Below are 17,052 nucleotides of genomic sequence, written 5' to 3'. Positions count from 1 at the left end.
ATAAATTCCAACCCATACAAACATACACACATGCCGTCCCCCTCCTCTCCTTTCTCCCCTATCACTCTCACACCTCATGAACCGTACTCTCCTCACATTTACACATTGTTGAGCCTGCTGTGTTGCGTAGCTCGTGCGTCATCTGTGTCCAAACACATCAGAAGGACAGGTGATTTGTGATAAGAGGCCTCACACAGACAGAATTTTACAGCTCTGGGTCGCTCTCCTGGGCACCATCGTTATTTGTCGGTCACGCTTAAGTGGATCATTACAGAGCTTAATCACGGGGAAGGATACGTAAGCTGCACAGCATGTCATTTCGGGAGTGCCGTGAGGTTATGAACGTGCGTGCAAAAAGGCAGGAAAATACAATAGTGGAATTCTTTTTCTCTTTGCAGTCGAAGCATTAACTGATTTGAAAAGGGGGGGAGGGAAAGAATCAGTTTCACTCACATGTGAAGGTTTGTCGAGTCTCCCCTTTATTTTTATCAAAATGTACATACAGAAACTACAACAGGACTACATTAAAGAAGACATCAAAATGGGCAGCAATAACAGGGGTCAACAACTGAACAAACACCCAACCCAGCCCCAGGCCCACCCCATTAACATCCCCAGTGCAGTGAGATAAAGACATGCCAATGATGTCTCACATTTAGGCACTTGATTTCCCTACCGAACCATCTTTGGTCATAGTTGCTGTTGCACGGTTTCAAACAGGTTTGAGGTGGATCCGAACTCGATTCACGGGAATTCTGCTGCGAATCGGCCGAAGCCGATGTACGCTGAGAGGAGTCGCATGAGTTTTAAAGCAAATCGGTTTAGACAGAGCTGCATCTGCCAGGTTTAGAGATGACCCAAAGATGGTTTTAACCTGACCGCCTCCATAGAGTAAACCACAGTATTAATTAAATTAACACTAGATGATACAATACTTCACATAATTACAGAAAAGACTCCACAACAGAAAGGAATCAAGCAGCACATCTTAACACAGTTTACCTGAAAACAACGCAGTGTATTTTCACACGATATACTGTAATCAATACGCTGTACAGTCTATTTCAAAGGCAAGGTTGTTAGACTTTTTTGTAAGAACTAATCAGTCTTTTTACCACTGAGTATAATCTTGGAAAGTCTTGCAAAAATAGATCAATTTTTAATAAATTAAAAGCCTTGTTTTGATTGTAGGATGTGACCTTTTAAGCTACTCGTGCATTGTCTAACTTTGTGTGTATACAGTAATATGCGTTACCTCTTTATGTATGTATGCATGTATGTGTGTCTATATGTATGAGAGTGATTTGATAAAAATACTGTACACACTAGTAGACTTATCCCGCTCTCCTTTTTTTGGAATACACCTCTTTCGGTAAAGGAATAACAAAGTTACATTAAACTGTTTAAGAAGCATAGTAGTCACACAGTATTTGGCAGTGAACAGTCCTAATTTATCCATGCACAATATCAACCACAGGCAAGGTCCACATTCTGAACAAACCCATTAAGAACAACACAGTAAGAACATGGAAAGAGTTTACAAGAATTTAAGACCCTGGAAGTGTGTGTGTGTGTGTGTGTATGTGTGTGTGTGTGAGAGAGAGAGAGAGAGAGAGAGAGAGAGAGAGAGAGAGAGAGAGAGAGAGAGAGAGAGAGAAATGTCCACAGCGCATTTGGTTTCCCAGGGAGACCAAAGGCCTATGACTCATGTAGTGCATACAGCATTTTCTGGAATTTTTAACAATATCGGAAGAATTATTATTTTCCACAAAGCCCAGATAATTACATATAATCATGTTAGAACCTTACAGGGTACTTGGGGAGTTTAGTGTAAAAACCCACTCAATCCCACCCCCATAGGTCTATTATAGACCAAACAGTTTATCCCTGGATTATATTTCCATTCTCAAGCTTTTTCTTTGGAGCATGCACCATCCCCTAGCTCAATTGTGTATTTTGTGTAATGACATGTATATCCATGCATGTTTTACACAAGTCCAGTTTGCGGGTGCAGGTGTAAAGGGTAAGGTTGGTACAGCAGAGCTGATCCCCCTTGGGGTATGTAGTAGCTGCAGTAGCTGGGTTCTGCTAGATAGGGGGCAGTGTGCTCAGCAAGGTACGGGGCAGGCTGGTAGAAGCACGTCACATGGTCTGTGTTGGGTATTATGTTCTGCTCTCCCAGAACCTTCAGTGCCAGCACTGTGATCATATTCAGTGTTTGACGCCTTTCGTGTCCCATCAGACACACTGTGCTGTCATCTACCACACGACGCAACGTCATCAAGTACTGGTACTTGCTTCTCTCCTCGCCAATAAAATGGTTCTTCAAGTAGGACAGGATCTTTCGCTGTTGTTCCTGCACGTCAGGGAAATCAATAAAAAAGCGTGAGCACATGTAGCGCTCCAGTGTCTTTATCTGAGTCTCGCTGGCTGGTCGGTAGTCTCGCACCAACAGGTTGCTGTATTTCAACAAGCCACCACCTCGAATCTCTTCGGGGTTCCTGGTAGCAATCAGGCGGTAGCGCAGGTGGTCCATGGCAGCCTCAAAGTCACCATACATGCTCTCCGCCAGGACCTCGACAGCAGGGACTGAGTCAGATGCCTGAGGAGAGTCACACTGTTCAGAAGTGTCTGTGGTTACCTCAGGGGCCTCTTTGTTCTCAGGCACAGAGTTGGCTGCCTCAGCGGCTTCTGGAGAGGCAGATTCCCCGGGGCATTCAGACTGAGAGTGAGGCAGAACATGTGAGGTGGAACTTGGGATAGTGATTGGAAAAGAGACAGGCTCAGTAACCTGAGGCAAAGATGAGATATATTCATGTTCTTTTTTAACCTCCAACTGTAAGAGAGGAACTCCCGGCTGAGGGGAAGACTCTTTAATCTGTTCATCACTGTCTGTGTTTAGTATCAAAGGCTCCATGTCTGAAGATACCTGAGGTACAAGGTCCTCCGACTCCACCGGTGGAGTGAGGCAGAGGAGGGGAGGGCTCAGGCAGGGGGAAGGGGGGGTGAGACAGAGCGGTGTAGGGCTCAAGCTGAGCATTGGAGGGGTGAGGTAAGGAGGCGAGCTGAGGCAGGATGAGGTAGGGCTGAAGCTTAGGGTTGGAGAGCTAAAGCTAGTAGCAGGGCTGACAGTGCTTAGCATCGGAGACGAGAGGCAGTGAGATGGAGGGGTCAGGCATGGGGGAGGGCTGAGGATGGGGGGTGGGGGAGTTAGGCAAGGAGGGGACAGACTGACTACTGGAGGGGTGAGACAGGACACAGGAGGTGTAACACAGTGGACAGGAGAAGCTGAACTGAAGGCAGACCCTTGCGGACTGTCACTTGGTTGATTCACAGCCATCTTTTTGGTCTCTTGTTCTGTTCTGGAACTAGAAGGATCTGACTGTGAAACTAACATGTCTGCTGAGTCAAGGGGCTCTACTTGTTTGGCAGTTTCTGTAGGGGAGGACTGACTGGGCTCACTGAAATCCACATGTGTAGTTGGTGTTTCAGTAGGGCTCTGAGTAGCCGTTTCACCTGGGTCTTCTGTGGCTAACTGAGAAACCGGTGGGTTTTGAGGTAAAGCAGACATGGAATTCAGAGTAGAGGTGGAGATTATATCAAGGGCTGGATCCGGAGCTGGGCTAAAGTTAAGATCTGAAGCTAGGTTACTGGAAGGACTAGGTTCAGAATTAGTTTTAAAAGGAATGGTGCTTGTTGGGGTAGCTGTAGAGTTTGAACTGGAAGCAGTTGGCTCTATGTTAAAGGCTATCTCGGGGCTCGCGTGAGGGTTTGACTCCAGGCAGGGCACAGAAACGAGTAACTCGTTTTCGGGGAGTGAGCTGGGGTTAGGACTGGGGGTGACCTTTCTGCACATCCTCCGAGGGGGTTTGGGGGATGAGTGTTTGAGCACCACCATGTGAGATAGTCTCTCTGAGGCCTTACAAGGGGGAACAGAGGAGGTCTTTTTGTCAGAAGAAAGGCTAGGTGGTGGAAGTAAAATATCCTGAGTATCTGGAGGGTTAGCGGCATCAAGTGTGTTAGGTGTTTTTTCTGAGTTTTCTGTTTGTTGTGTGTTGTCAATCTCCAGCAAATCCTGTGTGTCAGGAAGCTGTGTGCTGCAAAGTGTGAGAGCGGAAGAGGAGGAGCAGGAACAATCGATACCCTGTGTGTTCTCTGTGATTTCACATATTTCTGTGTCAGTTTTCCTCTCTTCTTCTATTTCTTCCTCTGTTTCTGCATTTCTTTCATCTGCTAACTTGTGTGAGGATGTACTAGTGTGTAGAGCTGGCGCATGTTGTGTTTTATCTTCCTCACTGCTGCTCTCACACTCTCCAAAAGACTTTGTTTTATCAGATTGCTCGGTACTGCAAGGGCTTTCTCTAAGGTTCAGACACTCTCCCTGGGTTTCGTTTGAGGTTTTTGGCATCTCAGACTGTCCCATCTGCTCTGCTTTCTGTTCATCAGGGGGTTTTGTGTAGTTAGCAAGTTCTTTCTGGACAGAGAGTTCTCCGTGGTTTGAATGTGCTGGTGGTAAGTCATCACAGGGCTTCGCTTGGTTTAACTGTTCTACCTTTGTTGAGCCTTCAGTCTTTTCCAAGAGCTCTGGCTCATGTTCAATCTGAGCTGGTGGTTCAGTTTCCTCAGGGGCTTGTTTCTTTTCTGACAAAGATGTCTGGCCTGTCTCGTTTAAGTTTTCTCTGTGCTCTGACACTTCCTTCAACCCTTCAGGTATTTTCTCTTCGCTGTCTTTCTCCAGTGCTGTGTGTTTTGTCTGGTTTGAATGTACAGTTTGTTGCGAGAATTCGTGCTGAGAATTGTTTTCCTGCACCTCATCTCTCTGTTTTATCTGGCTGTTTTGAGCACCTTCTTCACCAAAAATGTCTCTATCTGTGGGCTTTTCTGTTTCTGGCGCAGCTGTTTGATTCAGCAGGGAAGGAGAGTATTTATTCTGATTCTCTGCGGGCTGGTCCTTAACTTCAACCTTATTCATTTTGCGCTGCGAGTCCTGCTGCATGTAAGACTCTAGAAGACGATCCAGAATAATCTGGAAGGAGTCTACACTGAACTCAAATTGCCGCCTGAGCGCACTCACAAATTTGAGCTCCAGGTTTTTGCCACTGTTGTTTGAGAGGGAGATGAGGCTCCAGCGGTCATGTTCGTTGAAGACTTTTACCATTTTCTGGACATAGGCCTCTTTCATTGTGGCGTTGCTGATCCGTTCCCTGTTGACTGCAGCAGGCAGAAAGTCCAGCAAGCAGCCCAGCACTGACTCTTTGATCACCTGGGAGGGCAAAAAGTTAACAGCATTACAGCTACAACTAATCACAACGATCTACTGAAATAAAAATCATTGCTGTGGTTTAGGTTTTGGTATAATCTAGTTAAAACAAGCATGATCGATTCAGCTACAAATTAATTAGGGTTAGGATTACAATATCATTTTTAACAGAACCCCAGTAAAAACCATTTGCAACCCCTACACAGCTTATTCAATGCTGTCAGTGCAGGTAACTGGTGTCTAAACGCTACAGTAATCTCACCTGGAACTCCTCTTGAGTGGGCAACTCCACTCCAAAGATGATGTCCAAGTCCTTGTAGCTTGTTCCGTTGTCTCGGACAAGGACGTGGCTGGCCGTGGAGCCGTTCAGACGAACATCTCTAACTGTGATTCCCTGCTTCTGCAGCCTGGCCCGCACGGCAATGATGATGTCACGAGGACGCAGCTCCAGCGTGGGAAAATTCCCACGGCCGTGGATTGGAACCACTTCTGAAAGAACCTGATGGAGAACCTCCACCTGCTCAGCGTTCAGGCTGTGAAATCGCTGACTGGATTTCTTTTCAGACATGCTGCTGCCCTGAAGGGAGGGATGACAATGAGAGTTTATTACAGCTCCTCAATGAAATATGCTGTGTGTTTAACTCTCTCTCTCTCACACACACACACACACACACACACACTCAGTATCACTCATATGCACACTCTCTGCCAGTCTGCTGTCTGCAAGTCACAGCTTGGCTGACAGCTTTTCCACAATGCTAATGTAACTGCTGTGTTGACAAGCTGACACATGGAGCAAACCACGCAGATGTGCTTTGCATAAATACTCTTCAACTGTTCACCCAGGTCACAGAAAATTATAGGGAAGTGGTCGAGTTACAAACAGAGTCTGAAATGCTTTACAGTATTTACTACTCACGACTTACAACGTGTTAATTAGTCACTTTATTTACACTCCATCTATTAATAGCTGGCTCAGGATTTAGTGTAATTCCTTTAACTCAAAATATAACATTTACTTAGCCTTTGTATAAGATAATAATAAAAGATAATAAAATGCAACCTTTGTTTATTATTTTCACCAGACAAGAAAGGGTTAAGTTGAATGAGTCATCACCAGCAGACTGCATTAATCACACCAACGTCACTAATTAAAGACACACATCTGTTTTTGTGGCCGTGTGTGCAGCACATGATGCGTGCATATTACAATCAATAACTTCATCCATTTGTGGGACTGCGTGCTAAACGTATAAAAAAAATTCCAACCTAAATTGAAACAAAGAGAAATTGAATATGAGCTAATTATGCTGTTTGACATTTAACATGTGCAGCCCTCCTGGCACTTACACACTCAGCCTCTGCATCCAGACTCCATTAATAAATCTCTAAAGAGTCAAAATATTTTCAATAAGCTGCACAATATCTTTATTTGCCTAACCAAGTCAGTCTGAAGAGTCTCTGTTAAGTGACTGAGTGTGCGATTGTGGGCGCCTGTCAAAGTGTTTCAGCGAGTGAGTGCTCGTGTTCGAGTTTGCAACTGTGGTTCATAGCAGCCCATTATGATCTATTGTTTGCTTTAATCAATAGTTGTCACTCAGTGCTACAGCTGAATGCAGCTGATTGCTGTGATTTGTCAATACTAGCAGGCTAAACAGTGGGATAATAATGAGCAGTAATCGGATGCTTTCTGGTATCATTTAGTCAGACACCAGAGGGTTATAGTCTGTAACAACCACAAACAAAATCTATTATGGGGGCGTCTTAGAAAGCTTTGCATGCATTTCAACAAACACTAAATCAGCATAAGTGCAGATCATACATAAAGCTACAGAAGTACAGAAGTTGCTTTTTTTTTTGAAGAACTGCTTACCAGGATGAAAAGAAGTTGAGTCTTAGAGCACAGAGCTCCTAAATAGCTTTTGTGGATGAGACATCGGCTCACGTGTCCCACTTTAACCAGGCAAACTTCACATCGCAAAATGATCATACATCCAGAGCTGATACAAACACCTCCAGATGTTTACACTTATCACACACACAGCGACACAATATGTTGACGAGGCACTGCAGGAGCGTTTTTCCAACTGGCCCCTTGTATTTCCCCCACAACCCCCTCCCCCTTTCTCACTCTCCTGCAAACTTGCAGCCTGAGTGACTCATCCAGGCGTATCGGCTCAGCTCACACATAATCTATAGCCACTGAAAACCCAACAAATCTGAGAAGCTCATACACACTGGGCTACATGTACAAACAAACAATAAGGCTCTGTAAACTCAGGTGAATGTCTTGGGTATAAAATCTGTCAAGTAGCACACAGGAGGAAGAGTTAGTCCTGTGGTTAGAATACTCTAAATATATGTCCTTTATACCTATATATAGACACACACACACACATATATATATATATATATATATATATATATATATATATATTATTTGCATGCAAGTCCTTGATTTTTACTTTTATCCCTTTGAAATATTATAAACATATGAATACTGAAGTGGAAGACAACTCAGTAGGCTACTTACTGAGCTTATAACACAATATTTACTGAGAAGAAAGTCTGTATTTTAAATGCAGTGCCTCAGTTCACCAGTACATTGCTAAAATAAAGAAATAAATAAGAAATAAAAATACAGCTATTAATTTTTCCCATAAAAGTTAACACCTGCTGGGTGTTATAGTTCACCACTTGTACAGTTTCACAGTCCTTTATTACCTAGAATATACTGGAAGCTGTACAAGAGCCCCACTGTGTTTCATTCTGCCTTGGTGCTCTTCCCTCTAATCAGCTAATCACGCACTTACTTACACCTGAGGTGGCAAGTGGAGGCAATTAAGCGCAATGAAGTGCCTGCCAGGGTAAAGGGCAGCACTCGTGAGAATTAAAAACTTAAAAACGGGATTAAAAAAAAAAAAAAAAAAAACTTCACAGAGCTGAGTGTTCTTACCTGTTGCTGAGGCATCTGAGGGAGCGAGCGGCTCCTGACTTGTCAGCGGGATGAAACAGCGGGTATCCACCGAGCTACAGGTCCGGAGAGTTCGTATTTTCTACTAGCTTTGTTTTTTCTTTTGAAGTCCCTGCCCGCTCCGTTTAGACTCGATGCTGACGCGGCTGGGTCCCTTATAAGGCATGCGTTGCCAGAATCTGCGCGCGAGTTCATTCGGGCGCTGTCCGGGAGGCGCGTGGTGCTGAAATGAAGAATGAAACGAGTCCTCGCGCTCTTGTTTCTCCTTCGGTAGCCTGGAGCGTAACGCAGTTTCCATAGCGACCTGCCGTCATTCAGTTATGACTGGGGAGTGCGCGCGCACGCGCGTGTGCGTATGAGTGCGCGTGCAGCAGTCTTCCCACAACAATGGTGGAGGTGTGGTGGTAAAGAGGGCGTTAACAAGTGTCAGGGATAATTCGAGTGTTCGTGCCAGGCCTGCATTAAGAAGAATAAAAGTTTACAGGTCGAACTAATCACAGCCGTGCAACCTGTGCGTGTACCAACAAATCCTCACTTTATTATGTGGCCTTTCTGTGTGTTTGACGTGTCAGCGCTGAACTCAACTGCTACCACATCACCTCAGTATGACACCGTGGCTGAGCTGAGGTTGAGGCCACAAATGTCGGGACATATGGTTTTGGGGGGACATTTTCTCAACCGCCTCTCATCACGAAAACATCATTATATCTAATGCTGTGTCCACACAAAGTGTCAGCAGATACAGTATGAGTCATCCATGCAGCTCCCTCCCCCTAACCCAGCCTTAATCCCCCCCTCCCCAAACCCGAGCCTTCTTTGGCTGGCCGGTGCACGCACACACTGGAACACTTTCTCTATCGGGACAATTACAGCCAATAATCCTTCTCCCCCCTTCATACTGCAAATTCTTGCTCCATCCCTTAAAAATCTACTTGCACAAATCCCCGCGCGTGCTCCCTTGCCGTGTTAGCTCACACAGCCATTCTTTCCGCGCGGAACTCTATAAACAAGCAGTTACAGATGTTACCTAGTTACGTGTTAATGCATCCGCAATAAAGTGGAAGGATATGCGTGAAAGCGTTAAGTCAAACACGGCTGGCTCTGTGGAAAAGGTCAATTTACTCCTCTCTCTCTTTCTCTCTCTCACACACACAGACACACACACACACAAATGACGTCACTAGACGTGTACCACAACCTACCGATACCGGGTAAACTATTTTTAGCCTGGATGGAACTAGTCTGCTTTGCTTTGGACACGCACACCCAGTCCACTTTTCCAGCGGTCGTGACGTAGAAGGCGCGAGCACGTCACGCTGAATCGTGATCAAGTGTGACGACGGTGAAAGGTGGCCAGAAGTATCAGCGATTGTATTCAAAGATAAAGATTAACTAAGATGGTTCACACATCTCTCTTCTGCCCCGATATAAGGGTTTTAGTCATAGATCGACATTGTTAATGCAGATAATTTATTCATTAGTGACAAAGCTTATTTTGTACGTGTAAATATGGGTCGAATAGTGCGCTATTAATAAAATATAGATGCAAATGTTGAGAAAAAAGGTCATAAATACCATCAAAAACAAGAAGGAACATTCGGGAATAGTCGTCGTGTCTAATAGATGCTCTTTAGCGCATGCGTGATAAGAGAATTCCTAATCTTTCACACTTAGTAGCATTTTTTGGTAGCGATGGAATTTCTTTTTTAACTGCCTAACCAACGGATTAATATTTCACGATTATAAGAGCATTTTGGGGGACAGAAAGACAAATAAAAAAAAATCTACCACTCTTTTTTAACCGAATTAAAACAAAAGCGGAAGTATCTGCAATCGATGCATCTTGCCTCGCTACACTGCCGTATGGTATAACCCTCAAAAATCAAAACAAGCATCTCCCGTTGAAAAAAGCGAGTGTCTGAATGCTACTTTGTATATTACGAAACTCAGTAGTTGTCTCAGAAAAAGACTTTCATCATGTCGAATATGGAAAGTATCCTTTCATTTGTACTCTTACGTACATTTGCCTAGCAAAACCGTAGCTAGTCATAAGCTGGGCTTGGTAATTAAGCTAACTCTTTCATACATGGAAGTTCTGCTCTGTTGTGTAGTTATGAGCAAAAACCTGACCTTGTTTTCACGTTTTTCTTTTTATATTTGGCTAAATTTTCGCTAGCATCATGAGAACCACTGACTTGGGTTAAATAAGCTAAATGTATTCAGACTCGTCCTCATAGCCTTAAATTGTAATTTGGATTTATTACCAGTGCTCTGTTAACATGAAACAACCCCTTGACCAGCTGCTCAAGAACACTTGTTCAACCTGAAGTTTGCTGCCAAGGAGCTACAGCGTAACTCCAGGAAATGTGATAAAGAGGAAAAGTCAGAAAAAACTAAAGTGAAGCAGGTTGGTTTATTACACTTATTAGAGTCTTGAAAAGCTGGCCCACAGTATAACTGCACCGCGTGTTACACTGTGTGTGTATGCTGTGTTTCTCAGGCTATCCAGAAGGGTAATATGGAGGCAGCCAGGCTCCATGCAGAGAACGCCATCCGGCAGAAGCACCAGTCCATCAACTTCTTGAGGATGAGTGCCCGGGTGGACGCTGTAGCCTCTAGGGTCCAGACAGCTGTCACTATGAACCAGGTCAGGACTGTGGGTCATGGGTTTGCAGGTCACTTCTCTTGCTTTTCCACTGTAATGTCAACGATTACCACCGAAAAACTATTTTAATGGCATACATTAAGACAGAGATGGTTCCCTGGCTTGAGTTGGTTGTACTTTGCTTTTTACGTTCCATTCAAAATCAAAATCAGTTTTGCTTCTCTTGGATTGCAGTGATTCTAAAGAATGATATAAGTAATTATAGTTGTGTACTGCAACTATTCCAGATATTTGTCACACATTCAGATGTGTAAATATAGTGGTTTTTTTTTTTTTCAATTTTAAAAGGTTATATATGTAAACCAGATTTCATCGTAGCCTTGCATGTGCTATGACATCAAAACCTCTTGTCCTACATTTACAAGGAGTGTGCTCGTTCACCACATCAAATGTTATGCATGTATTTTTTTCACTGTGCATGTTCTGAAAATGACATCTTATTTCAGAAGAGGTGAAGAGCGCAGCCACTTCAGAGTCAGGCAAAAGGGCTCGCAGACATGCAAACAAAAAGACACCAATAACATAATGTCATTAGAGGCGCTTTAGACCTTGGGCTATTAGCTCCTCGCTCTTGTGAAATTGACGGCCTCTTTTAAATTGCTTTAATTCAGCATCACTACAGGAAAGGCACCTTTTCACAGAGAAAAGCGTAATAATGTCTGCAGAAATGGAAGGAGTGCGTGAGATGTTACAGCCGAGCAACACCTCTGAGCACCCTTGTGTGTTGCTATAATACCGCTGCCTCTCATTAAAGCTAATGCCATCGCATTCATTATAAACCCATTTACCGCAGCTTGTTTACCTAACGGTAGGTTTGTTTTTGACTAGATTAATCTTTAATCAGCATCATCCTAGAACTATTAGAGGTGCTTCTAGTGTGAGAGAGTCATGATAGTGTCTAGTTAAAAGGGTTAAAGTGACACCTAGTGGACACGTTGGAAAACAGCACCCAAGCTTCAGTAGTTTATTTCATGTTTTGTTTTCCCAGGTGTCAAAATCCATGTCTGGAGTGGTGAAGTCTATGGATGCTACACTAAAAAGCATGAACCTGGAGAAGGTTAGAGGCTGTTTGCAGCATATGGCACAAAAACTATTCAGGAAATTTCTATTCGTTAATTCATTTTTTTTTTGGCTCACTGTGTTTCTGCACAGATCTCTGCACTGATGGACAAGTTTGAAAAGCAGTTTGAGACTCTTGATGTGCAGACAGCTCAGATGGAGGATACCATGAGCAGCACCACCACTCTAACGACGCCTCAGGTAACACTTCCTGTTATCTCCCAAGAAGGAAACACTCCTGAGCCCTTGTTGCTGCTTATGCATGCAGGATCACTGCATTCTTATTCAGTTGTTTCATTTCTAAAGGCCTTTTTTTTTAATTACTATTTGCTTGTTGGGTCCCTAGAATGAAGTGGATATGCTGTTGCACGAGATGGCTGATGAAGCCGGGTAAGATCTCTACGCTGTCTAAAAGCTTTAGGAAAGGAATTGGCAATTGTTTACAAGGCTGCCTTGAAACACAAAAGGCTCATTAAGATTAATTAATTAGATTTTTATTTTTCAGTCTGGATCTTAATCTGGAGCTTCCTGCAGGCCAGACCTCTTCACTGGCTTCATCTGTGGCATCAGCAGAGCAGGTAAGATATCCCAGTAGAGCAGGGCGATATGAGCAAAAATATTTATCACAATATACATTTGAAAATTTGCGATAACGATATAACTGACGATATAATTGACACTAGACAAAATACTTTACAACTCCACAACTTCATTAGTGCAAAAAAACCGATCAATGTATTTTCACTTAAACAAGCAGCTGTTTTTTTATGTGCATTAAAGTTATATAAAAAATTTAACAGTGCAAATGCAAATTCCTTGCTGACAGTTTAACCAAAAGGCATTTCCAGTGGAAATTGGGCAACATATCCTCAGCATAACCATGTATAATATCCACAACACTTAAAAAGAGATTAAACACACACAATACGATAATATTATGTTGAAGCACCGTACATATCACTCTGCGAGGCTCCTGCCTACGTTAGTCGTAATGCTCCGAAAATCCATCAAGCGGTGCGGGTTCGTAAGCAGAAGCCTCGCAGAGTGATACGTACGGTGCTTCAACATAATATTACCGTATTGTGTGTTTGACAGATTTTCGAGCGCCGTGTACCACATAAAATCGTTTAGAGGTTAGTAAACACAACCACAATTCATACATAAGACACACAGGATTATAAGGGGCACTGTAGATTTTCAGGTACCATGCTCTACCAAAAATAGTGCTTTGTTGTGTATCTGACGGACGAAAGCTAAACCAGTTCCACACCACTGAAGTTGCAGCATTTTTACAAACCAATTCTGGTTCATCCGTTTCATTCAACGATCCGCTTTCGCCTTTCTCATTCTCTGTCGCCGCCATGCTTTTTCTGCCATGTGTGTATGAAAACAAAGGCACTGCGTATGCATGTTTTACCCATATTCTATCGCGATATTTAATTTTCTTATCGTTGCCCAACATTATACCGGTATTACCGTGAACAGTATGATATGGTCCAGCCCTATATACCAGCTGTTAAACATCTGTCCTTTAGAGCCGTGGCTGTGGTGATGTATGTGTGATATCTGACAGGGTTTTATTGAAGTGAGTCATCAGCACGACCCTCTGGTGTACAAAAAAAAAAGAAAAATCTGTTCCAAATCAAGCGTGCTGATCCATCCACTGTGCCGATCCCACGGGAAATGAGGGAGCAAGTGATTGTACCTACTTCAAACCCATAAGTATGCAGGTCACTCTGTTATTGTTAAGCAGAATTTATGGTTCAGTGAGGGCAGCGCAGCCGGGGATAGCCCATCTACCTGCAGACCAGTGTGTGGGCTACTCTTGCTTGTGCTGTGGAGAACAGTGTAAGTGTGAAACTGAGTGTAAAGATCAATGAAAAGTGTCCACTGACCCGCTGTCTGTGCTTTTCATGCTGTATTTTTGAAGTCACTAAAGGTTTTTTTTGCGGTTCTCCAGTTCCCAGTAAACTCCACTCTTGCTCCTTTCTCTATTCCAGCCCACTTGTCAACCAGTCAGCATTTAGCGAACGCATATGACTTCCGCTTTCAGTGACATGCAGTTGGAATTTTGGAAAACTGCAGAGGAGCAAGTCTGTGTTGGGTGAAAACCGTGATACACTCATTGTCTGAATGGTAGTGTGTATGCTGGAGGACACGTTTACGGGACCTTAAATTACGCTGTAGTCTGACTAAACCATCAGAAACAGACTTCATGAGGGTGTGCTGAGGGCCCGATGTCCTCTAGTGAGCTCTGTGCTCACCGCCCAGCATGTGGAGCCCGATTTGCATTTTCCATAGAACACCAGGATTGGCAGGTCCACCACTGGTGCTCTGTGCTTTTCACAGATGAGAGCAGGTTCACCGTGAGCACATGTGACAGACGTGAAAGGGTCATGAGAAGCTGTGGAGAATGTTATGCTGCCTGTGACAGCGAACATTGATTCTGCAGGTTGATCATTGTCATTTGCATCAAACGATGTGACATCCCTTCACTCCTAACACATTACCTCGTCCAATCAGTGTAGATATCTATGTGATTTATTTTCCCAGTGAGATCTGATGTGTTTTCAAAGTGTTCCTTTATTTTGGTTGAGTAATACATGTTCTTCACATGCCATTAAGGGTCAGTCAGTGGGATTTGTGGAACGTGTGAAGCCACAAAAAGGATCATCATTGTCTTTCCTGTTTAAGGAAACTTGTCTTTTATTGAGGTTTTCCTCAGTTTGTTTTGTCCTTTTTGTTAGTGTGATTCCTTTGTTACTCATCTTTAAGCTCCTAAGACCTGAACTCTTCCATTGCATGCATTTTTAATTTCTCTTTGATATTTGGGCATATTGGGGCCTGATGAATGTAAAAACAAAGAATTACCAGATTTATTTTTTTTTTTTTTTACCTTTTTCTGTTTTTAAGAAAAGTAAGAGCCACATATGAAGATATTTGTTTAAAATTTTGATAGAACAGTAGCAGTAAAATGTCCTTGTAAGTGGATATCAGGCCCTTGTAGAGCAAAATTAAGTATTTTGGTCTAAATAACCCAAAATGTGATGTCCACATATGTGGACGCCAGGTCCTAGGAGGTTAAAGAACATTGCTGTCTGTCAGGCTTAACCCTGTATCCCTGTAAACCTCACACAGTTACAGCAGTGAGCTGGTTGGATTTTACTTAATGGCTCACCCTCTGTTTCACTGTAATACATTTGGATGAAAATTGCTTGAAACCGAGAGATTGGTTAGGGAATAAGTGCTAGGAAAAAATGTGTATTCCCGGATAGCAAAAGATAGCGAATAAAAATTTGAATTTCAATCAATTAGCAGGTTTCTGGAAGTTGCAAGGATTTTGGATCGCCAGGTGGTCACTGACTGGTTTCCGGGCATGCACGACTGGGAAGATAGCTAACAATATCTTAGTACCTGCAACCCTCACTAGGATGACCTGCTGTCTGTTGTTTTGAAAATATGTACATGATGCTGGCTGCAAACTAAATCTACCTACAGGTATATTTAAAGGAGCCGGAACATAAAAGATTTACAGTTTTTATAACTCTGTTCTTTTCTTCAGCCCTAAGAACACACAAGATCAATATATTGAACTGGACTATGAATGATTTAAAACCAAAGCTCCTGTAATAAATGTTTCCTTTGACCTAGCTGTCTCCATCTGCTGATTTCTCTCTCGTCTTTCGTGCCGTCATTAGGATGAGCTCTCCCAGAGGCTGTCCAGGCTGCGAGACCAGGTGTCATAGTGATACGGCGAGGAAAACAACAAGGAGGGACAAGAAGAAGGAGCAAAAACACGGAAGGGCCAATAAAAACAAAAAGTGCAATGTGCCTGCAGGCTTCATGCCCTCCTTTATATTCATTTTTTTTTTCTTTTGAGAAAAGCCTGAAAGCAGAAAATGATGTTTTTATAAGAAAGCAGGCTTTCAGTCCTGCAAGTGCGTACAGCTATTACCTCAGTCTAAGCTGCTTATGTTGCGTGTGTATATAATGCAAAGCAAAGTAATATATTTATTTATGTACTAATTTATTTCCTAACTGAATGGATATTGTAAGTGTGTACTTTTACTGCTACTGCTGACGGTGTTGACACTTTTGCTTTTTGCTTCCAGCGTCAGCTTTGCTGTCGTAATACAAAATTCTCCAGGTGAAATAGTTTCCTTGAGTGTTTAATAGAATTTTCTTCATGTAGCAGTAACCACTCCAAAGGCTCACATCACACTGCTATTCACAAACACAAACACAATATTAAAAGTACTGCAAAATCTCGTCCTTGTCACTTTTTTGTTGTTGTTGTTGTCCTTGTCATTTTGTGTTTTGGATGAAGTATGCAGCACACATTCCTCTCGGTCTCTCCATTATTCTGCGTGCCCCTCCCTCTTTCTCTTCTTCAACAGGGAACAGATGAGAGGTCAAAGGTGTCACCTGTAGAGGAAGCAGCCTTCTGCCACTCGCATGCCAGTACCTCATTACACACACACACACACACAGTGTATCTCTGGGAGGGAGGCACGTCTCAGCTGGGAGCCATTACAGGTGCCGTCCTAACACACACACACATATATCTTCACATGAACACGTTCGCAACCCTGTAGCGAGGGGAGCTCTCCAGAGTGACACTCGGTCAACTCTGACCTCTTTTGTGTCCCTCCTAATCATCATCAGCACAAACTTAACTACATCCACAATCATCATCATCAGTGCTCGCAGACTGACACGAGTCTCTTGTTTGCGCTTGCTTCCAGATACTTTGATGAGTTCGAGGTCTGCAGTACGTTTGAGCACGCACCCGCTCCTTTAAGTCCTCAGTTCTTCTTATTTTCCATTGACCTCCGTGATCCAACAGCTGTCAGTCATTTTTTTTCTCCACTGTTTTTTTGGGGGTCTAAAATTAAAATTCCGTGTTCCTTTTGTGGTAAGAACCACAAAATGTATTTGATACTTTTGTGTGTGTGTTTCAAATCTAATTTTAACCCTCAATGGCCGTCTCTTCTCTTTCAACATGATTAAAGCTGGGAGAGTCTTTCACCGCCTGCCCCCTCCACTGTGTGCATCTCAACATATGTGCAGGGGATGTTTTCACCAGATGTGCAG

At 43.2% G+C, this 17,052-nt stretch overlaps 2 protein-coding genes across 3 annotated transcripts; one reads left to right on the top strand and one right to left on the bottom strand.

Annotated features, from left to right (window-relative positions):
- Positions 1 to 456: 456 nt before the first annotated feature.
- LOC146524273 (uncharacterized) lies at positions 457 to 9,371 on the bottom strand. 2 transcript variants are annotated; one of them, XM_085176709.1, is made up of 4 exons: positions 8,770 to 9,371; positions 8,217 to 8,690; positions 5,523 to 5,837; positions 457 to 5,263 (listed from the first exon to the last, which is right to left on the bottom strand). In XM_085176709.1, the coding sequence occupies exons 2-4, from the start codon at positions 8,229 to 8,231 to the stop codon at positions 1,988 to 1,990; spliced, it is 3,606 nt and encodes a 1,201-aa protein (XP_085032835.1). In that variant the 5' UTR covers positions 8,232 to 8,690; positions 8,770 to 9,371; the 3' UTR covers positions 457 to 1,987. The 2 variants fall into 2 exon arrangements, with proteins under 2 accessions (XP_085032835.1, XP_085032826.1); XM_085176700.1 differs by having other exon boundaries at positions 8,217 to 9,371.
- A 566-nt stretch (positions 9,372 to 9,937) lies between these two features.
- On the top strand, positions 9,938 to 15,785 carry LOC146524272 (charged multivesicular body protein 1B1-like). The gene is made up of 8 exons (XM_085176747.1): positions 9,938 to 10,227; positions 10,544 to 10,641; positions 10,735 to 10,881; positions 11,888 to 11,956; positions 12,052 to 12,159; positions 12,305 to 12,348; positions 12,464 to 12,536; positions 15,657 to 15,785. The coding sequence occupies exons 1-8, from the start codon at positions 10,212 to 10,214 to the stop codon at positions 15,702 to 15,704; spliced, it is 603 nt and encodes a 200-aa protein (XP_085032873.1). The 5' UTR covers positions 9,938 to 10,211; the 3' UTR covers positions 15,705 to 15,785.
- The last annotated feature ends 1,267 nt before the right edge of the window (positions 15,786 to 17,052 follow it).

The sequence above is a fragment of the Neolamprologus multifasciatus genome, chromosome 2 (genome assembly GCF_963576455.1).
Source record: "Neolamprologus multifasciatus chromosome 2, fNeoMul1.2, whole genome shotgun sequence".
NCBI lineage: Eukaryota > Metazoa > Chordata > Actinopteri > Cichliformes > Cichlidae > Neolamprologus > Neolamprologus multifasciatus.
Note: the sequence above shows the minus strand (reverse complement) of the source record. Positions and strands in the feature narration are given on the sequence as shown.

What these genes read in the sequence shown, in the direction of transcription:
- LOC146524272 (XM_085176747.1), top strand. An exon ending in AAAAAACTAAAGTGAAGCAG is followed by an intron (nt 10,642 to 10,734) that starts GTTGGTTTATTA and finishes TGTGTTTCTCAG; the next exon opens with GCTATCCAGAAGGGTAATAT. An exon ending in CTGTGGCATCAGCAGAGCAG is followed by an intron (nt 12,537 to 15,656) that starts GTAAGATATCCC and finishes TGCCGTCATTAG; the next exon opens with GATGAGCTCTCCCAGAGGCT.
- LOC146524273 (XM_085176700.1), bottom strand. An exon ending in CCACTCAAGAGGAGTTCCAG is followed by an intron (nt 5,264 to 5,522) that starts GTGAGATTACTG and finishes TTGCCCTCCCAG; the next exon opens with GTGATCAAAGAGTCAGTGCT.